The following is a 17,784-nucleotide window of genomic DNA, read 5'->3' as shown; positions in this document are numbered from 1 at the left end:
GGAGTCTGTCAGTGAGATGTGGGTGAAAACCAGGTTTTCTGTTTGCCTTTACTCACCACTCGTGAGCCTTCTGCAGTGTTTCTGGGTCGTTTCAGGAGACCAAGCCTTGAATCAGTTAGGTTTACTCCTGAGAAGCAGGACTGCCGAGGAATGGCTACCCTGAAAAGTAAATAACAGAATTGGGAGGATGGAACATAGAAGAGCCAGAGGCAAAAGGAACCCTCTGGGTGGCACACTGTATCACAGGCAAGTCCTTCAGGAGGCATCTTCCTTGGAGCAGGAAGTCTGGTTTCCCCCAAGCCCTGGAGATGCAGGGGGGCATGCAGCTAGATCCCTCTGTGGGATCCAAGAGGGCTGTGTGCTATACCAGAGCACCCTGTAAAGAACTGAGCAGGGATCCAGCAGGTCCTGGAAAGCCAAGTCAGCCCAGTTGATCAGGTCTATACACAAATATGAAGAGAACCAGAAAGAGTCTTTAGGATTTCTGGCAGAAGACAGAATGTCTTACAGCATGGGTGGTGGTGTTGTCCTTCTTTCTTCCTGTGGTTAGCACCTCGGAAGGGAGGGATTCTGATTTCTGAGCTGGGACAACCAGAGGGATGGACTTGGAGCACAGAGCAGGGGCTAAGAAGGTGGTATTTGCTCTGGGACGAGCTGGCATGAGCAGGAGAGTTGCAGGGTTTTTATTTATTTTGATTTAGGGATTTTTATTAACATGGGAAATAGACATTCCAGCAATTCAAAAATTAAGTGTTCAAAAAGGTATATGCAGCAGAAAGTCCCCTTCCATGCCCCCCAAGCCCACTGTCGGTAACCACAGTGATCAGTTTGTTTGTATTGGTTTGTCTTCTCCCAGAGTGCTGCACAGATGAGCAAATTTGCAGATTTTATGTGGAGATACATATGTGCACACACATTCTCTCCCTTGTTCTTATACACATGCCCACTACTCTAGACCTTCTAATTTATTTATTATTTTTTAAGATTTTATTTATTTATTTGACAGAGAGCAGAAGCAGGGGGGAGCAGCAGGCAGAGGGAGAGGGAGAAGCAGGCTCCCTGCTGAGCAGGGAGCCCCATGTGGGGCTCCATCCCAGTGATGAGGGAGCAGGAGGCTGGCTGAGGACAAAGCAAAAGCTGGCGCCTTGCACCCCCTCTTCACCCGCTCCCCTCCATATGTGTAGCATCCCTCAGGCAGCCCTGACTGCCATGAACAATAAGCAAATAGAATTCTTTCTTTAGTTGTCGGCTCCGAACCTCCTCACCCCACCGAACCTGACTTAGGTTCTGGGACTTCATCACCAGGACCCTGAAATCATGACCTGAGCTGAAGGCAGAGGTTTAACTGACGGAGCCACCCAGGTGCCCCTAGACCTTCTAATATGGCATTCTGGGAGTTTATTTCATACCAAGTATGTTTTTCTAAAAATGTATTTATATTTATATCTGCATATTATTTCATTATCTGACTGTACCCGAATTTGTTTGGCCTGCCCTCTTTTGATGGACACGGAAGTGGTTGCCCAGTGTTCGTTACTACAAAGAACATCACAGAGAACGCCTCTGTGAATGAGCTTGCATGTGTGTGAGGATACTGAGGTGCAGTCACTGGGTCGAAGGCTACATGTACAGATAATATCTACATGGCAGATATTTCCATATTGTCCTGTGGAGCATAGAGGTTATATTCCCATCAGTAATGTGTAAATGCCAGGCCAGTATTAAATTGAGCATGAAGCCAGAGAAAGAAGAACTACGTAAAATTGGGAGCGAGCTTAACAGGTGGGAAAGGGCTAGGGAAGACCATGATTATGGGAGGTGTCCAGTGGCTTCACATAGAAAAAAGCCGTAAAGAAGAACTTTGATGGTTAGCGAAGCAGGAGTAATAAAGCCAACTGAGGGTATGACACACAGTGGCAATTAGAACCTCAGAAATGTCACCTGGACTTGGTTGGTGACACAGGACCCAAGAATGGGTGTGCCCTATGGAGGAGAAACAGACTTGTTAAGAGGGGAAGTAGCCCAGCCCTAAAGAGAGAGGATTCGAAACGTCAGTTGAAACGCTGAGCCTGAGGATGGATGCCCTGGAAAGTAAGGCATGGGTCGGTAGAGTGAAGGCAGTGTCCTAGAAGTGTTGGGGTGCACCTCATAGTCTCTCTGAGCCGAAGAGGAAGATGGGTGCACCCTGACATAGATCCCCAGACACATAAAGGCGGACAGCAGTGTGCACAACTCCCAGAGATCTCCTCCAGCTGAACACTTAAGTACTGGAAAGGTTGGTGTTTGGTGCCCCAACCCCTTACTTGTTTCAACCCAGGGGATGTGTGCAGAGAAAGACACTAGAAAACTGCCACCCTGGCTGTAATGTCACAGCAAAGGAGACACTAGGGTATGAGGGCAAAGTGGGTGCCTTGAGAGAGAGAGTGGCCATCGTGCTGTGGGTCCATGACAGGGAGGGAAGGCTGGGCATAGCCACAAATGCCCTGCAGGCTTTGGAAAATCAGACTTTTGAAAGTTCAGAAATACCACAGCAGATGACTCAGGAATATTGAACTTAAAAATAATGTGATTTCTGACTGTAATCTCCCAAATGATACTGATGAAAGGAGAAGCTTAGAGGCGCCCTGAGAGACCCTAGTATTCAAATGGGCTCATATAAAAGCTGGAAAGGACCGAACAGAGTGTACCTGCATGAGCAGCGCCAGCAAAGGCAAGCCCCAAACAAAGGACAGTGCTGAGGATAGGGGAGAGGCTTTTTGTTAAAGTTACGTTCTCCATTCTTCGGGAGATCAGAGAGAGAGAGTGGGCTCCATTCTCCCAGCGCCTTGGCCAGAAAGAACTCCGGGCAACTGTCCCCAAACTGCCTGCTGTAAATGAAATTTGAGGTATCAGGGAAATCAGGTGAGCTGCTAGCAAACTGGAAGTGAACCATTTTCTCCTGTACCTCCCCCATCCCCCACCAGACAGCAGAGAAAGTGAGCCAGGTCCTGTGAAATTTAGTCTGTGGAGGCTGGTGTTGACCCTGTGATAGTTTGTGGGAGGCAAGGATATGAAGTAGGAATGGTGTTCGTTGAGAGGAAGTTCCATCCACTTGACTTCATGTGTTGGGCCAGGAATGCATCGCGTAGGGTAGACCGGGTAAACGCACACTCTGCGAGGCATTGCACACACACTACTCAGGGAGTCCTGTGGGTGAGCTGGAGGAAAATAGCACGGATGCTAAGATGATAGGTAGGCAGCTGATAATAGTACCTAGAAACCATCTCTAGGAGGATTTACTGTACAGGGTGGTAGTCTTCTGCCCTCAGCCTTCCATATTTAGCATCTTAAATGTATAATGTGGAAGCTGATCTAGAAGGTCTTGAAGCTCTGATGATGTAAAGCCAAAGAAAAACCAACTGGATCAGCCGACACTGGGATTCATAAAAACCTGCATAGACAGAGTGATAGCTAGCTGGGCAGAAAAGGATAAAGAGTTCAGAAGAACCTGAGTTGTGGAAAATCACTAAAGGTAGGGAAGGGAACACTTCAAGGTGGAGCCAAGCAGCTTGAGGATAGGAACATGGCTCTGATTTGACCAGGAAGAGGGCCCTGAGGAAGCGAGGCGTTCCTCATGGTAGAGACAGAGCTTGTCTGCCAAGAGGCGGGAGGCAGGAATGAATGGGGTGATGAAATCAGGCAGCAGGTCTTGACTCTTCATGTGAGAGGTTTAATAATAGGGAGAACAAAAGAAGGAAGAGGGCAGTGAAATTCTAGAAGCTTCTATAAGAGAGACAAGCAGGTCTAAAGATAAGAGTAGGGCCAGTGCACAAGGGACTAAATAAAGATTCTGGAAAAGAGTGAACATGCCCGGGAGTACAGAGCTGCTGGGCATTTGTTGTCCACTATCAATGTCATGGGCCTTACCTGTGTCCCGTGACAGTTAAGTGTTTTCCATTGTTCTTCCTGTTCCTTTCTTAGGGATCGAATACTTGGTAAAGGAGAAACAGTGCAGGAAGTGAACTCACACATCTCTCAGATGCCCTGCGTGTGCCAGGCCCTGTGCCAGGTGCTTCACCCAGGGCTCTCTTGATTAACCCCTCACAGGAACCCTCTGAGATCAACCCTCATTTCCACAGAAGTGAAATGAGTTTGCAGCCTGCACACTTGGCCTGCATCATGCCGGAGCTCATCATGGTGTAGCCGCCCATAACTGTCTGACCTCCCTTTTTGGGGAGGTAAAGACTTGTTGTTACCAGGAGGGGTCGCTTTTGACTCTGTCCTTATTAACCTGCCATCTTCCTTCTGCCTCAGGGCTCTTGGTTAGAGGGTTAAATGTAAAGTTATTTTATTTAAAAATTTTTTTTTCTAGGCAAAAGTCCCTTTTCAAATTTTTAATTTTTTTTATTTTTTATTAACATATAATGTATTATTAGCCCCAGGGGTACGGTCTGTGAATCGCCAGGTTTACACACTTCACAGCACTCACGATAGAATTAAAAAAAATTTTTTTTTTAAGATTTTTATTTATTTGACAGAGAGATCACAAGAAGGCAGAGAGGCAAGCGGGGGGAGGGGGGAGCAGGCTCCCTGCTGAGCAGAGAGCCTGATACAGGGCTCGATCCCAGGACCCTGAGATCATGACCTGAGCCGAAGGCAGAGGCTTAACCCATGGAGCCACCCAGGTGCCTCTAGATGTAAAATTTTAAAAATTGTCATGCTAATGACTTGCCAGATGCATCTCCCTTTCTCCTTAGTCTTGCTTTTATCCATGCCTACCTTTCCTCGTATGCCTCATAGTAACCATTCTAAATCTGTGCCCCTTCTGTTTCACTGCTATGTCCCTTGAGAAGGCGACCTTGCCTGCTTTACAGAGATCAAGGCCCTTGGGACGATCTCCCTCGACTTGCTGTTGCTCATGTAAAGACTACCTGGACCCTCAACATTCCCTTTGTGCTTAGCGAATCCCCCAACCTGGGCTGTCTGTTCCAGCGCTTTTCCTCCCTCTTAATTCCTTGTGTCCAGCTTCTTGGTCCTTAAAGTAGTCCTTGGAACCTACCTGCTAAGTGGTTAAAGTTAAAGTCTCCAAAAGACTTGGAGACTTCTCAGAGAAGAAGCATGAAAAAACTGAATGTAGACTGTCTTTTCCCCATTGAGCCCCTCCCCGTGGCGTCCAAGTCCATGGGCAGTAGAGACAGAGCTGGCCTATGATGCCTAGTGGCTCAGGCTAGTCAGACAGGAGGGGTTTGGAAGCACTCAGGGACAGTCAGCTCTCAGACACAAAGCCTCAGCAGGGGTTTGGAAGTTAGTGGCACACACAGCACAGGCCAAGTCAGAGCCCAGTGTCTGTACTAGGACTGTGGATAAGAACGCAGAGGGCAGGTATGGCCCCAGCCCGATGGTGTGTGGCCCATCAGAGTGCAGGGACCAGTAACAGTGGCACTGGGTGGAGGTCTGAGGTCCAGGGCACTGAGGCCCATAAGGGTCACCTTGATTTCTCAGCCCAGTCCTCTGGCCTTGGTAGGAAAATGCCTTGTTAGAGAGATGGTCCTGGGGGAAGATAACTGGTGCTGTTGGGGGGGTCATCTCAGGAGGGCTGGCTCACAGGGAGACTGGCTGGGAAGCCAGGGGGCTGCTTCTGCTGCCGAGGACTGTAGCACAGTCCAAATGGCATCAGCAGAGAGGAAACAGGTGCCTTAGCCTGGTGCCTTCTTAGTCCGAACTGCCACTCAGACTCCATTTCCCATCTACGCTGGGGAAGGGGATTTACAAAACAAGGTATGGGTGGGAGTTTTCCTTCTCAGACACCATTGTCATTGGTGAGTATGAACAGTTTCCTTCTCACACACCTGGGAAGTTCCCACAGCACCAGTGGCAGACCCCAGTACCAGATGCCAGTGCTTAATAAAGCGGGGCGGGGAGACCTAAGCTGCTTCATTGGCTGCCACCCCATCCAGCCCGGTCTCTGTTCTGCTCTGTTGCCACGTGTTGCCTTAAGTCCGCATTCCCGTGCCAGAGGCAGCTCATAGCTTCCCCCAACCTCTTGGGTTTCTTGCTGCCACCAGTAGCACCGTCATCTACCGTGTTACCCAGACTCATGGCTCACTCACTTGCTCCTTTACTCCCACCTGCGGGCAAGGGGTCAGGCAGAACCAGCCCCTCTACTCCCTGGCAGCCCTGTGTTTTATGGGTGTTGGCACTTAACAGCCTGTCGTGATTATTTGTGTATCTCTCCCCCCTCACCTGTGAGCCCCTCTCATTACTGTGGCCATGGGTCTTTGTCTGCATGGTGACTAGATGTCTATGGGCCGGGAAAAGGAAAGCCCCATAGAGCGCTAGCAGGTGCTATTCATCATTGAATAGGTATGAAGTCCAGGAATTGCGATTATTTTTTTCAAATTTGCCATAAAAGGCCAACATGTTCTTGAGGCTACAAAAGGAGTCTGGTCTGGAGTGGGAGGCAAAGGAGGAAGGTTTGGTAGAGGTGTGAGGGAGAGTTTATAGAGTCAGACGTGTTAGTGTGTGCGAGTGTGGCGTGTGCTCATGGGGGTGGGGCACCTGCAGCGTGTGTAAGAGGGGATGGGTCCGTGCACGTGCCTGTCTCTGCTGTCGCCAGGCCCCGTGCCTCGCTGTTGATGTGCTAGGATGCCCCCCGCCCCCCACTGCTGCCATGTGGCACTGTGGAGCTGCTGGGGGGTTGTTCAAGTTATAAGACAGCCCTGGCTGTGGCGTGGGTCTCCGGGAAAATGCCATGTCTTTTGGTTCCTGTGAAGGAAGTGGGTGGTCACCCCTGGGGGCCGCCTGCTGCTCCCCATCTGCCTGCTGCCTTCTTTCTGGGCGGCTCTTACGAGGAGGAGCTTTGCGTCTGAGAGCCTACTGGCCCTGAGTGTGTCTTTCTCTTCCTTCCTGCAGTCAGTTCTGAATGTGATCAGTGAGCTGCAGGAGCAGATGTGTAGTCTGCAGCTGGACATCCACAGGCAGATCCAGGAGCGCCTCTCACTCAGGAGGGGTGTCCCTGACGAGGTGGCGCCCGAGGATGGCACCGCTGAGCCCCCGGCCTGCAGCCAGGACTGCGCCTATTGGGAGGGGTCACCTGTAGGAACCACACCTAAGTATATCAGCATGTGTGTGCGGGCATTTCACAGGGGGAGGGGCTGGGGTTTCTCCTAACCATAGGTGCGTGCAGTGGCTTAACATGGCTGTGTTGTTACCTCTGGGCTGAGTTCTGGGACCCTCACTGAGCAGGGTCTGAGCAGGTGAGGTCCGCTCTCCAGTGGGTGGTGGCATTCGTCTTCCTTAGGGCTGGGAGTGAGGTGTGTCAGATGCTCTGAGGGATGGGGCATTCACGCAGCAGGAAGCCTCCGAGTCCCCTTCCCAGGTGTGATTCAGACACTGCTGGGCTGGGAGGTTGATTAAAGTTCCATTTCATGGATTTCTTTTCTTTAAGATTTTATTTATTTATTTATTTGAGAGAGAGTGAGAGAGAGAGAAAGAGTGCATGCACACAAGCTGGGCGTTGAAGGGGAGTCTGAGGGAGAAGCAGGCCCCCGCTGAGCAGGAAGCCCGATACAGGGCTCAGTGCCAGGACCGCAGGATCATGACTTGAGCTGAAGGCAAACATTTAACCAACTGAGCCACCCAGGCACCCCAGGATTTTTTTTTTTTTTTTAAGAAAATAACAGCATCATGAAATAATTCTTTCAAGTTTATTTTTAAATAAGTTGATCCCTAGTGAGAAAATAGAACACAAATTTCCATTTGCTATGACAGTGAGGTCATGATCTGAATGTCTAGGAAAGGGATTTCACAAACTCTGGGCCCTGTGGGATGTATCTGACTGGTGTCCTGGACTTGGCCCCTTGTACTAGTGGGATGGTGTCCTGTGTGTCCTAGCTGGGCCTGGTGATGGAAGCTGCGTGGAGATGACCTGTGCCTCCAAAGCCTGCTGTCAAAGAGGACTGGAAAGTCTGAGGGAAGGTCAGGGTCACAGTAGCCATGAGCATGGCAGAGGGTCTGCCTCAGCTCTGTAGTTAACCACAGTCCATACTCAACCATGGAACGTGTAAAAACTTTACGCAGACTCAGGCATGAGGAGAGAAGCTTGGGGGCAGGCTGGGGGGCGGTGGGTGAGGTTGGGGGAGATTTCTTCCTACATTAAATAAATGATAAGAGGGAAAAAAAATGAGAGTCCAGATATAAGTGTGAATTTGTATAGGGAAGTGCTGAGAAGGTACTGGGTTTGCCCCGTGTTGAGTGGGTCACCCAGGAAGATGGCTAAAAGAGGCTAAAATTCACACCAGTGCTTATAGCTGCTGATGGGCAGCAGACAACCTAAAAGAGGAGGTTGTGCCAAAGAGGTCACCAGAGCCTGGCCGCATTATGCTGTCTGTGCTGTGGTGGTGGCCTCTCAGGCAGGGCCAGAAATGTGCTCCCAGAACCATCCCCGATAAGCCACCCATCCCACCAGGTGTTTAAGTCTAATGCCGCAGGTCATGGCTGCAGTGATCTTTGCCTGGAAGGCATCTTTTTTAAAAGGGCATCAACAAATGTTTTCCTTAGCTGCGAGAAAATCTTGATGAATTACCCTACAAAATTCAAGGGTAAGCGGTGTAACGTTTTGGCGGACTGTCTCAGCTCCAGGTTGGTTAAATGCTGAATTGAATTTCACATGTTCATTCATCAGGAGGTACACACCTGTGTGCCGCAAGGCAGCAACGCAGACTTGGGGTTAGCCAAGCCCCTTCCGAAGTTCACAGCATAGGAGGAATACTAGCTGTTTGCAATCATACCAGTAAATGTCTGATTGCAGATGATGGAGGAGAGCTCCAGGGTGCCCTATGGGAGTGTAGTAAGGGGGCCTGAAGAAGGGGATGGTCGCCATAGCTTGGCCTCGGATCCCTGAGGATCAGCGGGAATTAACAGCTGCAGACAAGAGGGAGCGGTGTGTGTGAAGGGCCACGTCAAAAGGGGAACTACAAAGTGGCCAATGTGGTTATTGCCTGCCTAGGGAGAGAGGCGAGGGTAATATCAAGGGGCCGGGCGCCGGGTCAGTATGGCCAGCCTGGGAGTTTTGAGGAGCTTCGGAGTTTCGAGAGAATGCTAGGACCAGAGGCATGCTTTGATGGTATTGTTCCCCTGGATGCTGTAGGGGTCAGGGCCTTCAGGAAGGGCAGGGTGACGGAGGAGCAAGCCCTGGTGACACTGCCCGGGCTGTGGACGCGAGTTCCTAGGTTAGAGTAGTGGTGGCCGAGCTGGGGAGAAAGGAGAGACTCCTTTCCCTGGAGGTGGAATTCGCAAGGCTTGGGGTTGTCTGTGTCTCCCCGTCTTGGGGGAGAGTGAGGTGCCAGGAATGGGCCCCAGGTTTCTGGCACAGGGAATAGGTGCATGGAGATGGAGTTTTATGGGACGCAGATGTCTACAAGGGGCAATGAAGTGTTCCACCCGGGCTGCGACCATCATGAGATGCCTGCGGGGAGGTGTTCAGTAGGGAGTCTCTGAGAATCTGGAGATCAGAAAGTCTGGAAGTGAGATAGGAACCAGTCAGCAGGACCAATCCACTGTTAAAGAAGCCTCGGTTTGGGACAAGGGAGCTTAGCAGCATCATCTTTGCTAAAGGGGTAGTTTAGAGAGCAAGGGCCTCGTAGTCAGAAGAAACAAACCTGACTCACCACGAGCAAGTTGTTCAATGATCCCTTCCTCATTGAGCAACCTTCAGTGGCTCCTTACTGGACAAAGAATGGCATCTGAGCTCCTTATATCCTCCTCCAAAGCCTTTCCAGTAGGGCCGCACCTTATCTCTCTGGCCTCACGTCCCACTGCATGCCACCCATCCTCTGCCCCAGTCCAAAGCCCATCCCCTTTATCGGTCTCCTGCGTCCTTCCTCTGCTGGGTTGGCTTCTCCCTCCCTCCTCTCAAGTGGACCCAGTTCCCTGCCCAGGAACACTCACACTGGAGCTATATTTGGCATTTGGCCTCTTAGTGTCTTCTGTCCTGCTGGTTGTCCCTTCCTCTCTGGAGCCTTCCAGGATCATACTGTCCTCTCCAGGTTCCTTGACCCCCCAGCACAGAGGGATGCTCCCACCTGGCCTGCTTCCCGCTACTTTGTCTGCAAGAAGCTGCCTCATTTTTGCATCTGTGTTGCTCTCGCTCCCATATCCTAGCTGTCTTCGCCCCCACACACTTGGGCATGATCTGGGTGCACCCTGCAGAGGACATGGATCAGAACAGGTTCTAAAAATAAGAACGTTTTCTCTTCCTATGCCTAAAACTCCCTGGCTTCTGTTTTCTAATGGCCCAAACAGCTTTTCCCGGAACAGGACCATGGTTCAAGACTCGAGTTGTCGCGCGGAGCATGACGCAGGAGTTCCTGCCCCTGGCATCCTGTGCATGAGCCTACCCAGGGTTGTCGATCCAGGGGGCATCATGCTCTGTCTCCATCAGAACTCTTTCCCCCTCATCCCTCCAGGAGTTACTGCAAGAGCTCAGGCACCTCAAAATCAAGGTGGAAGAATTGGAGAATGAACGGAATCAGTATGAGTGGAAGCTGAAGGCCACTAAGGTACGAGGCAGTTACTGGTGCTTTGGGGGAGTGGCTGAGGGCCATTGGGGAGGGTCTGTGTTCGGGCTCAGGGTTTGCAATAGCCTGAGCTGGAAACACGCAGATTGACCCTACTGTGCGCCCACACAGACAGAAGGACCAGAAGGCTATTTTCAAAGGGAAAGCCCCCTGGGATTAGGCGCTGCTGGAGCAGCTGAGTCTCCTTCCTCTTGCTGTGTCCTGTAGCACCCCTAGGCTGACATGGGACCAGGAAGGGGCTATGAGCAAGTGAGAAGTCTTAAGGTAGATGAATTCCAATGTTAATAGGGGCTGCGACGTTTTAAATGTAGCAGTCCCTTTAATGATGTTTTTAAATAATGTTTTTAAAATAGTCATGCTGTATTTTTACCTTCAAATGCTTATTTTACCTATATAAATATACTTTGACTGTTGTTCTAACTAAATCATGTTTCTGTTGAACTAGGGAGCTAGGCTACCCTGGGGGGCGGGGGAAGGGAACAGACCTGGAGTGACATTCTTGGGTAAGGGAGCTTCTGAACGCACCCTCTATTTCACTAAGGTCTCTGCAGCGCCACCCAGAGGTGTTAGCCAGATTGACATTTTTACTTCTTACTAGGGTTTTAAAAAATCCTTACGAATTTTCTTCACTTCTAGTTTGTACTTTTATTTTTTTCTATAAGTTAACTTTTAATGATTATAAAAAAGTACTTATTATAGGGGATTTTTAAGCCATGAAAAATGAATAAAGATCACTCCCCACCCGACCCCCCAGCCCTAGGAGCTACCATTTGTAATATTTCGTTCTAGGAATTTCTCTTTTGGGAGGTCTCTCTCTCTCTTTCTGTCTCAGTTTCTAGTAGTGACCACTTATATACAATGTATGTCATGCTATTAGAACTCTGAATGTGATATTGATGTCTGTATAATATGTTGTATGAAATTATTTTCTTCGCCATTGTATGGATGAGAAGGCCAAGGCACAGAGCAGTTAAGGAACTTCCCCAACATCTTACCAAGTCAGCAGCAACCATAGGCAATCCGAACCTGCTTATCTACAGTCCTGTTTTTATCTAAGGGGACCTTTGTGTGTATGGTGCTTCAGTCATTTTCTCAAAGAGCCCAGAACCTATTGTCATAGGGCTCCACTCAGGTGAGTCCTGTCTCAGGGAAGCCTCCAGAGTTGTACATACCACCTATTAAAAGACCAAATAACTCTTTTTTGGTCACCTAAGCTCTTTGCCTTGGCATATAACCCCTTGAGATACGATGGGTTATTTGGTAACTCCTAGGTTTGTGCACTTCCTGCATGCCAGAAGGCATCAAGCCCTTTGCCCACTTTTTCTCGTTTGATCTATGAAATAAGGTAGTGAGGTCTGTGGATTCACTATCTTCATTTTAGTGGTAAGAAAGCCGAGGCCCAGAGAGGCCAAGGCCAGGTTCCGATCTGGATCTGTGTCTTTCCAAAAACCACGCTCTCTTCCCTATAAAATCTTGATTCCCTACAGTAAAAGCCTGTACTCTTCTTGAAAGTTCTCTTCACTTTTCTGCATATAATGTGTCAGTCCCGTAGGCCATTCATTTTCCAGTGCGGCAGCAGCAGGGCCTGCTCCCTAGGTTTAACGAGGCCGCATACCTGCAGGGAGCTGGCGCACCCCCCTCCCCGGCACCAGTGTGCGTGCCTTTGCCTTGGACCTCTTGGCCACACAGCTGCAGCCTCGGTGGCTGTGGCAGGAACGTCCTTTGCCCTGTGGTCAGGTAGAAAGTCTGTGGGCTGAGGTAGACTAGGGTCCCTAGCTGTGGGGACGCTTGTCATTTCTGGCCTATTCTGTGGAATTTGACACAAGGGAGGTTTGGCCCAGGCACTTAGTCTATAGGGTTTTCAGTAGGTGACCTCACCCAGAGGCAGGCCTCAGAGAGAAGAGACCTCCCTGTGCCAGGTGCTGGTCACCTAAGTAGGAAATGAGAGAATCCAGGTTTGGCTCCAAAGCCAGTGTGCCCCGTGGGATGGGACTGACACCGTTCTGATCTTCTCATGAGTATGGGAACTTGTGAACAGTGGATAGCAGCTGGCTCGGGAGTGGGTGGAGTTTGTGTCCCGGGTACCGGTCCTGGTGTCTCCCCAGAAGCAACACGCAGGGATATTACTCCATGGGCTCACGTCACTGACGTCCATCGTGGCTCCTGCAGACAAGCACTGGGCATCCAGATTGCTGACAGAGACCAGCTCTCACTCCGACTGCAGGGAAAGGGGAAAATGGCTGTATAGGAGGTACAAGAGAGGTTAGGAGACTATTTCCTAAGAATAGTATAGTCCTTGTAGAAGTGAGAGGAGTTTGGATTGCAGGTCTCAAGGCTAAGGTTTTTGGAAGCCATGGACATTGGTAGTGGTCAGCCATGGGCATTGAGGCCCTCAGTGAGCCAGGGAAAGCAATGGGTCTCAGCAAGCAGTTTGACATAGCGAGGCTTGGCTGTCTGGCCTCTACGGGTCAATACCACAGAGCAGAGGGGCAGTGCTCCATAGGACAATTTCGAGTAAGGAGATCCTCCCCCTTGCTGCCTCCTTGTTCTCTACATGGTCATCTCTTTCCCTTTTGGGGGATATCAGGGAAGGTTTATTCAGGGACCCTGAGGTGGGCTCGGGGAGCCCTCACCCCGTAATAGTGGCCTCACCTGTGCTGTTAACTCCAAAGCACTCAGGCAACAGTGGATAGCAGCTGGCTCGGGAGTGGGTGGAGTTTGTGTCCCGGGTACCGGTCCTGGTGTCTCCCCAGAAGCAACACGCAGGGATATTACTTCCTCCCATGGTTTCCTCTGATGAGTGAGTGAGGCCTGACGTGAGTAGTCAGCAAGCACGGAGGCCCAGGCAGAGTGGGTACTCCGCCAGTGTGTCCTGAGACTAAACACAGGCCTGTGGGGCAGAGGAGCCTCCAGAAGGCTCAGGGCTCATCTGGTTCCTTGAAATTGTTTGAAGGTTAACTCCAGCCCCTGTGGGAAAGGACGGCCCATTCCATGACCTTGAGGCATGACAGGGATGTGACTGGGCTCCCCCCGGGGAAAGATAGCCAGAGGACTGGGCTCCACTGTGTGTTGACTGGCTCTAGAGTTAGTCCTCACCCTTTCTTTGTCTAGTTGGTGCTCAGAGAACTAGCTGGTTATCTGCAAGGGAAGGATTACAATGAGAGGAGCCACAGTGGCAGCATTTATTGAGTACTTACTGTCTACCAAGCATGAGGCTAAGTTGTCCGTGACTATTATCTTACTTAATCCTCACCACTGCCCTATGAAGTAAATGCTGTTTTCCCCATTTCATACATGAGGCAAGACTCGGAAAGGTTAACTTTCCTAAGGTCACCTAAGTAGGAAATGAGAGAATCCAGGTTTGGCTCCAAAGCCAGTGTGCCCCGTGGGATGGGACTGACACCGTTCTGATCTTCTCATGAGTATGGGAACTTGTGAATAATCACACTTACTGTTAAATGTGTGAAATTTAACCTGCTCTGCTTAGTAGAGATGTGGGAACTGCCCAGTACAACAGTCCATGTACATGTGAGTTTGAATGTGTGTATGCGGCATTGTGGCTGTGCTTACCTGTTTTATTTTGTCTGCTCGGTGCACCTGAGTGCTTGTATGTGTGGACACGTACGTGAGCGTGTGCGGGTTCCTGGAGCCTGGGCAGAGGCCGTGGCTATGCCTGAAGGGTGGGAAAGTACTTCCAGGAGGAACCCTTGGCTTACTCTTTGTCTACCAATAGTGGTTTGATTTCCACTGTACTTCCTAGATGAGCTGGGAAAATTTGTGCACTTGTCACAGTGGTGTATACCCATGGCTTTGTGTCTCTTTGGGGAGAAGGAAGACCACAACCAGAAGGAGACTGTCCATCAGCAGCTCTCCCATGACATGCCATCCCAGCTCATCAGGCCTCCATAGTGACTGGGCCACCTAGTCCGGTGGAAGGATACAGGGGACCAGCCCGAGCTGTGGGCATGGCCAAATGGGCCGGGAAGAATGCGTTCACGGGGCAGAGCGCCCCCTTGTGGAGAGACCAGTAAGCGTCCCTAACTGCTCGCCTCTGCTGCTTCTGTCCCTGACTGCCCAGCAGGCTCTAGGACCCATTGGTCCTGGGCGGTGAGAGGCTTGAGGCACTCCATCATAGTCTGGTCGTCCCTCTGAGCTCCCAGGGACCCTCTGTTGCTCTTTCAGGCTGAGGTGGCCCAGCTGCAAGAGCAGGTGGCCCTGAAGGCTGCCGAAATCGAGCGTCTGCACAGCCAGCTCTCCCGGACTGCGGCCCTCCACAGTGACCATGCAGAGAAAGGTAACCGCTGGACGGTGATAGGACGTGGTTGCCCCTGGGCCCTGGGCACATGTGTCTGTGAGTGGGGGTGTGTGTGTGTGCCTGTGTGAGTAGGCTTGATGTGTGTGCCTGCGTGCATGCAAACATGTCTGAGCGAACAGATGAGCGTGCGGGTGAACGGGCCTGTAAAGCATGGCTCTGTTGTGGACTCACGGCAGTGACCTTCTCATGTGTAGTCTGATCAAGAAGCTCTGAGCAGCCCCCATGGAGCTCTTCCTTCACTTGACTGGAAGGACTTCCTTTGTGTCCTCCCCACAGGGGAGACTTTAGTGATTCAGTCACTTGTAGATGCCTGCCTGATACTCATACCAGGCCCTGAGGGCACAGAAACAAAGCAGTTAATTCTCATCCTATAGATCTCAACTCACTGTTACCCCTCAGACCTATTCTGGCCACCCTACCTTAACGAAATACGCCCCCACCCCCAGTCCAATTTTTCTCTAACTTCCATCCTAGCACTTAAATGTATCAGGGCTGCACTGGGGAAGTCCTGTGGTGAAGACTGTGGTCCTCGCTATGGGGCCTGGTCTGTGTCTGTTCTCTTTAAGACTGGATCCACAGAGCCACACACAGCATTCAGCCCTGGTAGGCTCCTAAGAAATCCTGAGTGAGTGGAAGTGTAGTGAATGGACCGTGATAAGTTCAAGTCCGCTGTAAAATGAGAGGGTGAATCCTCAGATCCTCTTATTCACACCTGTTGAGTGTTTACAGCTGTTTACCTGGAGTACAGAATAATCACACACCTCCTGACTTCTCCTCCACCACCAGGCTGCAGAGCGATGCTGGACAAGGTCCGGTAGCCTTGGGGATTGGCCCCACTGCTGGGTCCCTGGTCAGCCTTAGTGTAGCTGAGCCTGGGTCCCTGACTGGGGTGGGGAAGCCACGCAGCCCTGAAGCCAAGACTCGGGCTGAAAAAGAAAATTGGTGACCCATATGTTCATCCCTCCCCCAGCCTTTCTCAGTCTCTTCTCAAGAGACTTTGAGCATGCCCCCTACCTGCCAAGGCTCAGGGTGGAGGCTGGGGCCCCCTAAGATATCCTAGCTTCTCCACGATGCTTGACCTGCGTAGAATGCTGAGCCCCGACTCTAGGCCAGGCAGCCTTCCCCCGCCACCCTATGCTTCTGTGCAGTCCAGGCCTTCTAGTCCGTCATCAGGTAACTCTTGGAGCTGGTCCTTTTGTCATTTGCTGCACAGGTTGGGTTCTGCCCAAAGCACTGAGGTTTGCCAGTCTTCATATGGGGCTTACCGCCCTCCTCCCACAAGTGGAGCTGCAGAGTTGGTCTTCAGCTGCCAAGAGCCTAAGATAGTGAGCAGGCACTATCTACTTTCCTCTGAAAATGAATCCCTATGACTATGTACACAAAGCCCATAAATTTACTCTTCCTGTTCTTGTTGCAAGTGGGATGCGTGTACTTAGTTCCCTTGTCTCCTTGCTTTGCTTACGTAGTCGTCCCTGTTCCTTTTTCAGTAATCAGTTTAGGAGTGGGGACAGGTCCTTGTTTTGGAACTCCCAACTATGTGACAATCCCTAGGCCTAAATATTTAGCAGAGAGACCTCCGGCTCCTTTAGGCACTGTCCTTTGGCTCTCCAGAGGGCAGTTGGGGAAGAAATCAAGAGTCCCTGTTAGGCCCAGAGGGAGAGCAGGCCGTGGGTGCTCCACACAGAGGCACACTGGGAAATTCTGTAGGCTTATGAAATAAGATAGTTTTCCTTAACTACAGAGTTTGTTTGAATATATTTATAGATGTGTCTAAACATTTGTTAGTCAATTCTGACTATACCATTTTAAATGAAGCCAAGTACCCACCAGCTCTTTTACATAATTGTTTTTTTCTCATCTTCATTCAGCTGTGGGCTCTTTTTTTTTTTTTTTTCTTATTTTAAATTCACCTTTGCTACAGTCCATGGGACTGTAGGATTTTCTCTAAAACTAGTTAGCAGCCCAGGTGCATGCCCACTCAGGTAATCAGCAATAAATGTCTGTATTCTTCCGAGATGTTGATTTTGAAAGATTTGGGGGTTCTTCTGTGTCACCTTTGAGTAAATGGCATTTTGATTTTTCCCCACTAACGTCTATAAAGAGAAGATAAAATACCAGGCTCATTCATTCATTTAGTAGTCCAGCAAATGTTTAATGAGACTGACTATGCCATACATCATCACAGGCTTTTAAAGAAATAGAAGAGCCTGTGTGCGGTTGATTCACAAGGAAAGTATCAGCAGCTTAGCATGTGGGGATGTCTGTCTGTCTTTACATAGTTCTTCCTACACCTGAATTCTTTTAGACCAAGAAATTCAACGTCTGAAAATGGGGATGGAAACTTTGCTTGTTGCCAATGAAGATAAGGTAAGATGACCGTCATGCAGGCAGCCCTCTCTTCCTCTGCTAATGTCTCTGGCTGTTTGGTCCCTATTGGTCTCTGATATTCTGGGCAGGGTCATGCCCATTAGGCTGCTGACCCGGGGATATGTGGGGAGAATGGCTTCTGCCTCTTAGAGACAGAGCCTCGGCCACCTGTTTTTGCCCTTGATACCTAGGAACTTGGCCTAAGTGAAATCAACCAGAGGCAGATTAAAGTGGTACCTGTTCATGTAGGTGTGGGGGAAAAAATATCACCACAGTTATTGCCAATGTTATAACTGCTTAGACTCCCGCTTAGACACCAGTCTCCTCTGTGCACTGTCTGATGCAGACTCATCACGGAGACACTAAGCAGCATGCCATGTGCTTACCCCCCACCTTCTGTCCTTCACGTCCGATAACTGTATAATCCTAGGGGAGCCCCCTCTGTAACTAAAGAGCACCTCCCTGGGATGGACGTCAGCTCTGAGGATCACAGCCCTGCACATTACAGATGAGGACACTGAGATTCAGAGCACTTGAGTTTTGTCC

General features: G+C 50.2%; 1 protein-coding gene across 12 annotated transcripts in view; it reads left to right on the top strand.

The window, feature by feature from the left end:
* PPFIBP2 (PPFIA binding protein 2) overlaps positions 1-17,784 on the top strand; it is a 153,201-nt gene that overhangs the window by 98,762 nt on the left and 36,655 nt on the right. For all 12 annotated transcript variants that reach the window (XM_059408926.1, XM_059409023.1, XM_059408978.1 and 9 more), the window contains 3 exons: positions 10,446-10,538; positions 14,739-14,850; positions 17,177-17,238. In XM_059408926.1, coding sequence (XP_059264909.1) covers positions 10,446-10,538; positions 14,739-14,850; positions 17,177-17,238 — 267 coding nt within the window. The remainder of the gene's footprint in view (positions 1-10,445; positions 10,539-14,738; positions 14,851-17,176; positions 17,239-17,784) is intronic.

The sequence above is a fragment of the Mustela nigripes genome, chromosome 1 (assembly GCF_022355385.1).
Source record: "Mustela nigripes isolate SB6536 chromosome 1, MUSNIG.SB6536, whole genome shotgun sequence".
Taxonomy (NCBI): Eukaryota; Metazoa; Chordata; class Mammalia; order Carnivora; family Mustelidae; genus Mustela; species Mustela nigripes.
The sequence above is the reverse complement of the archived record's forward strand: the minus strand, read 5'-3'. Positions and strand labels throughout refer to the sequence as shown.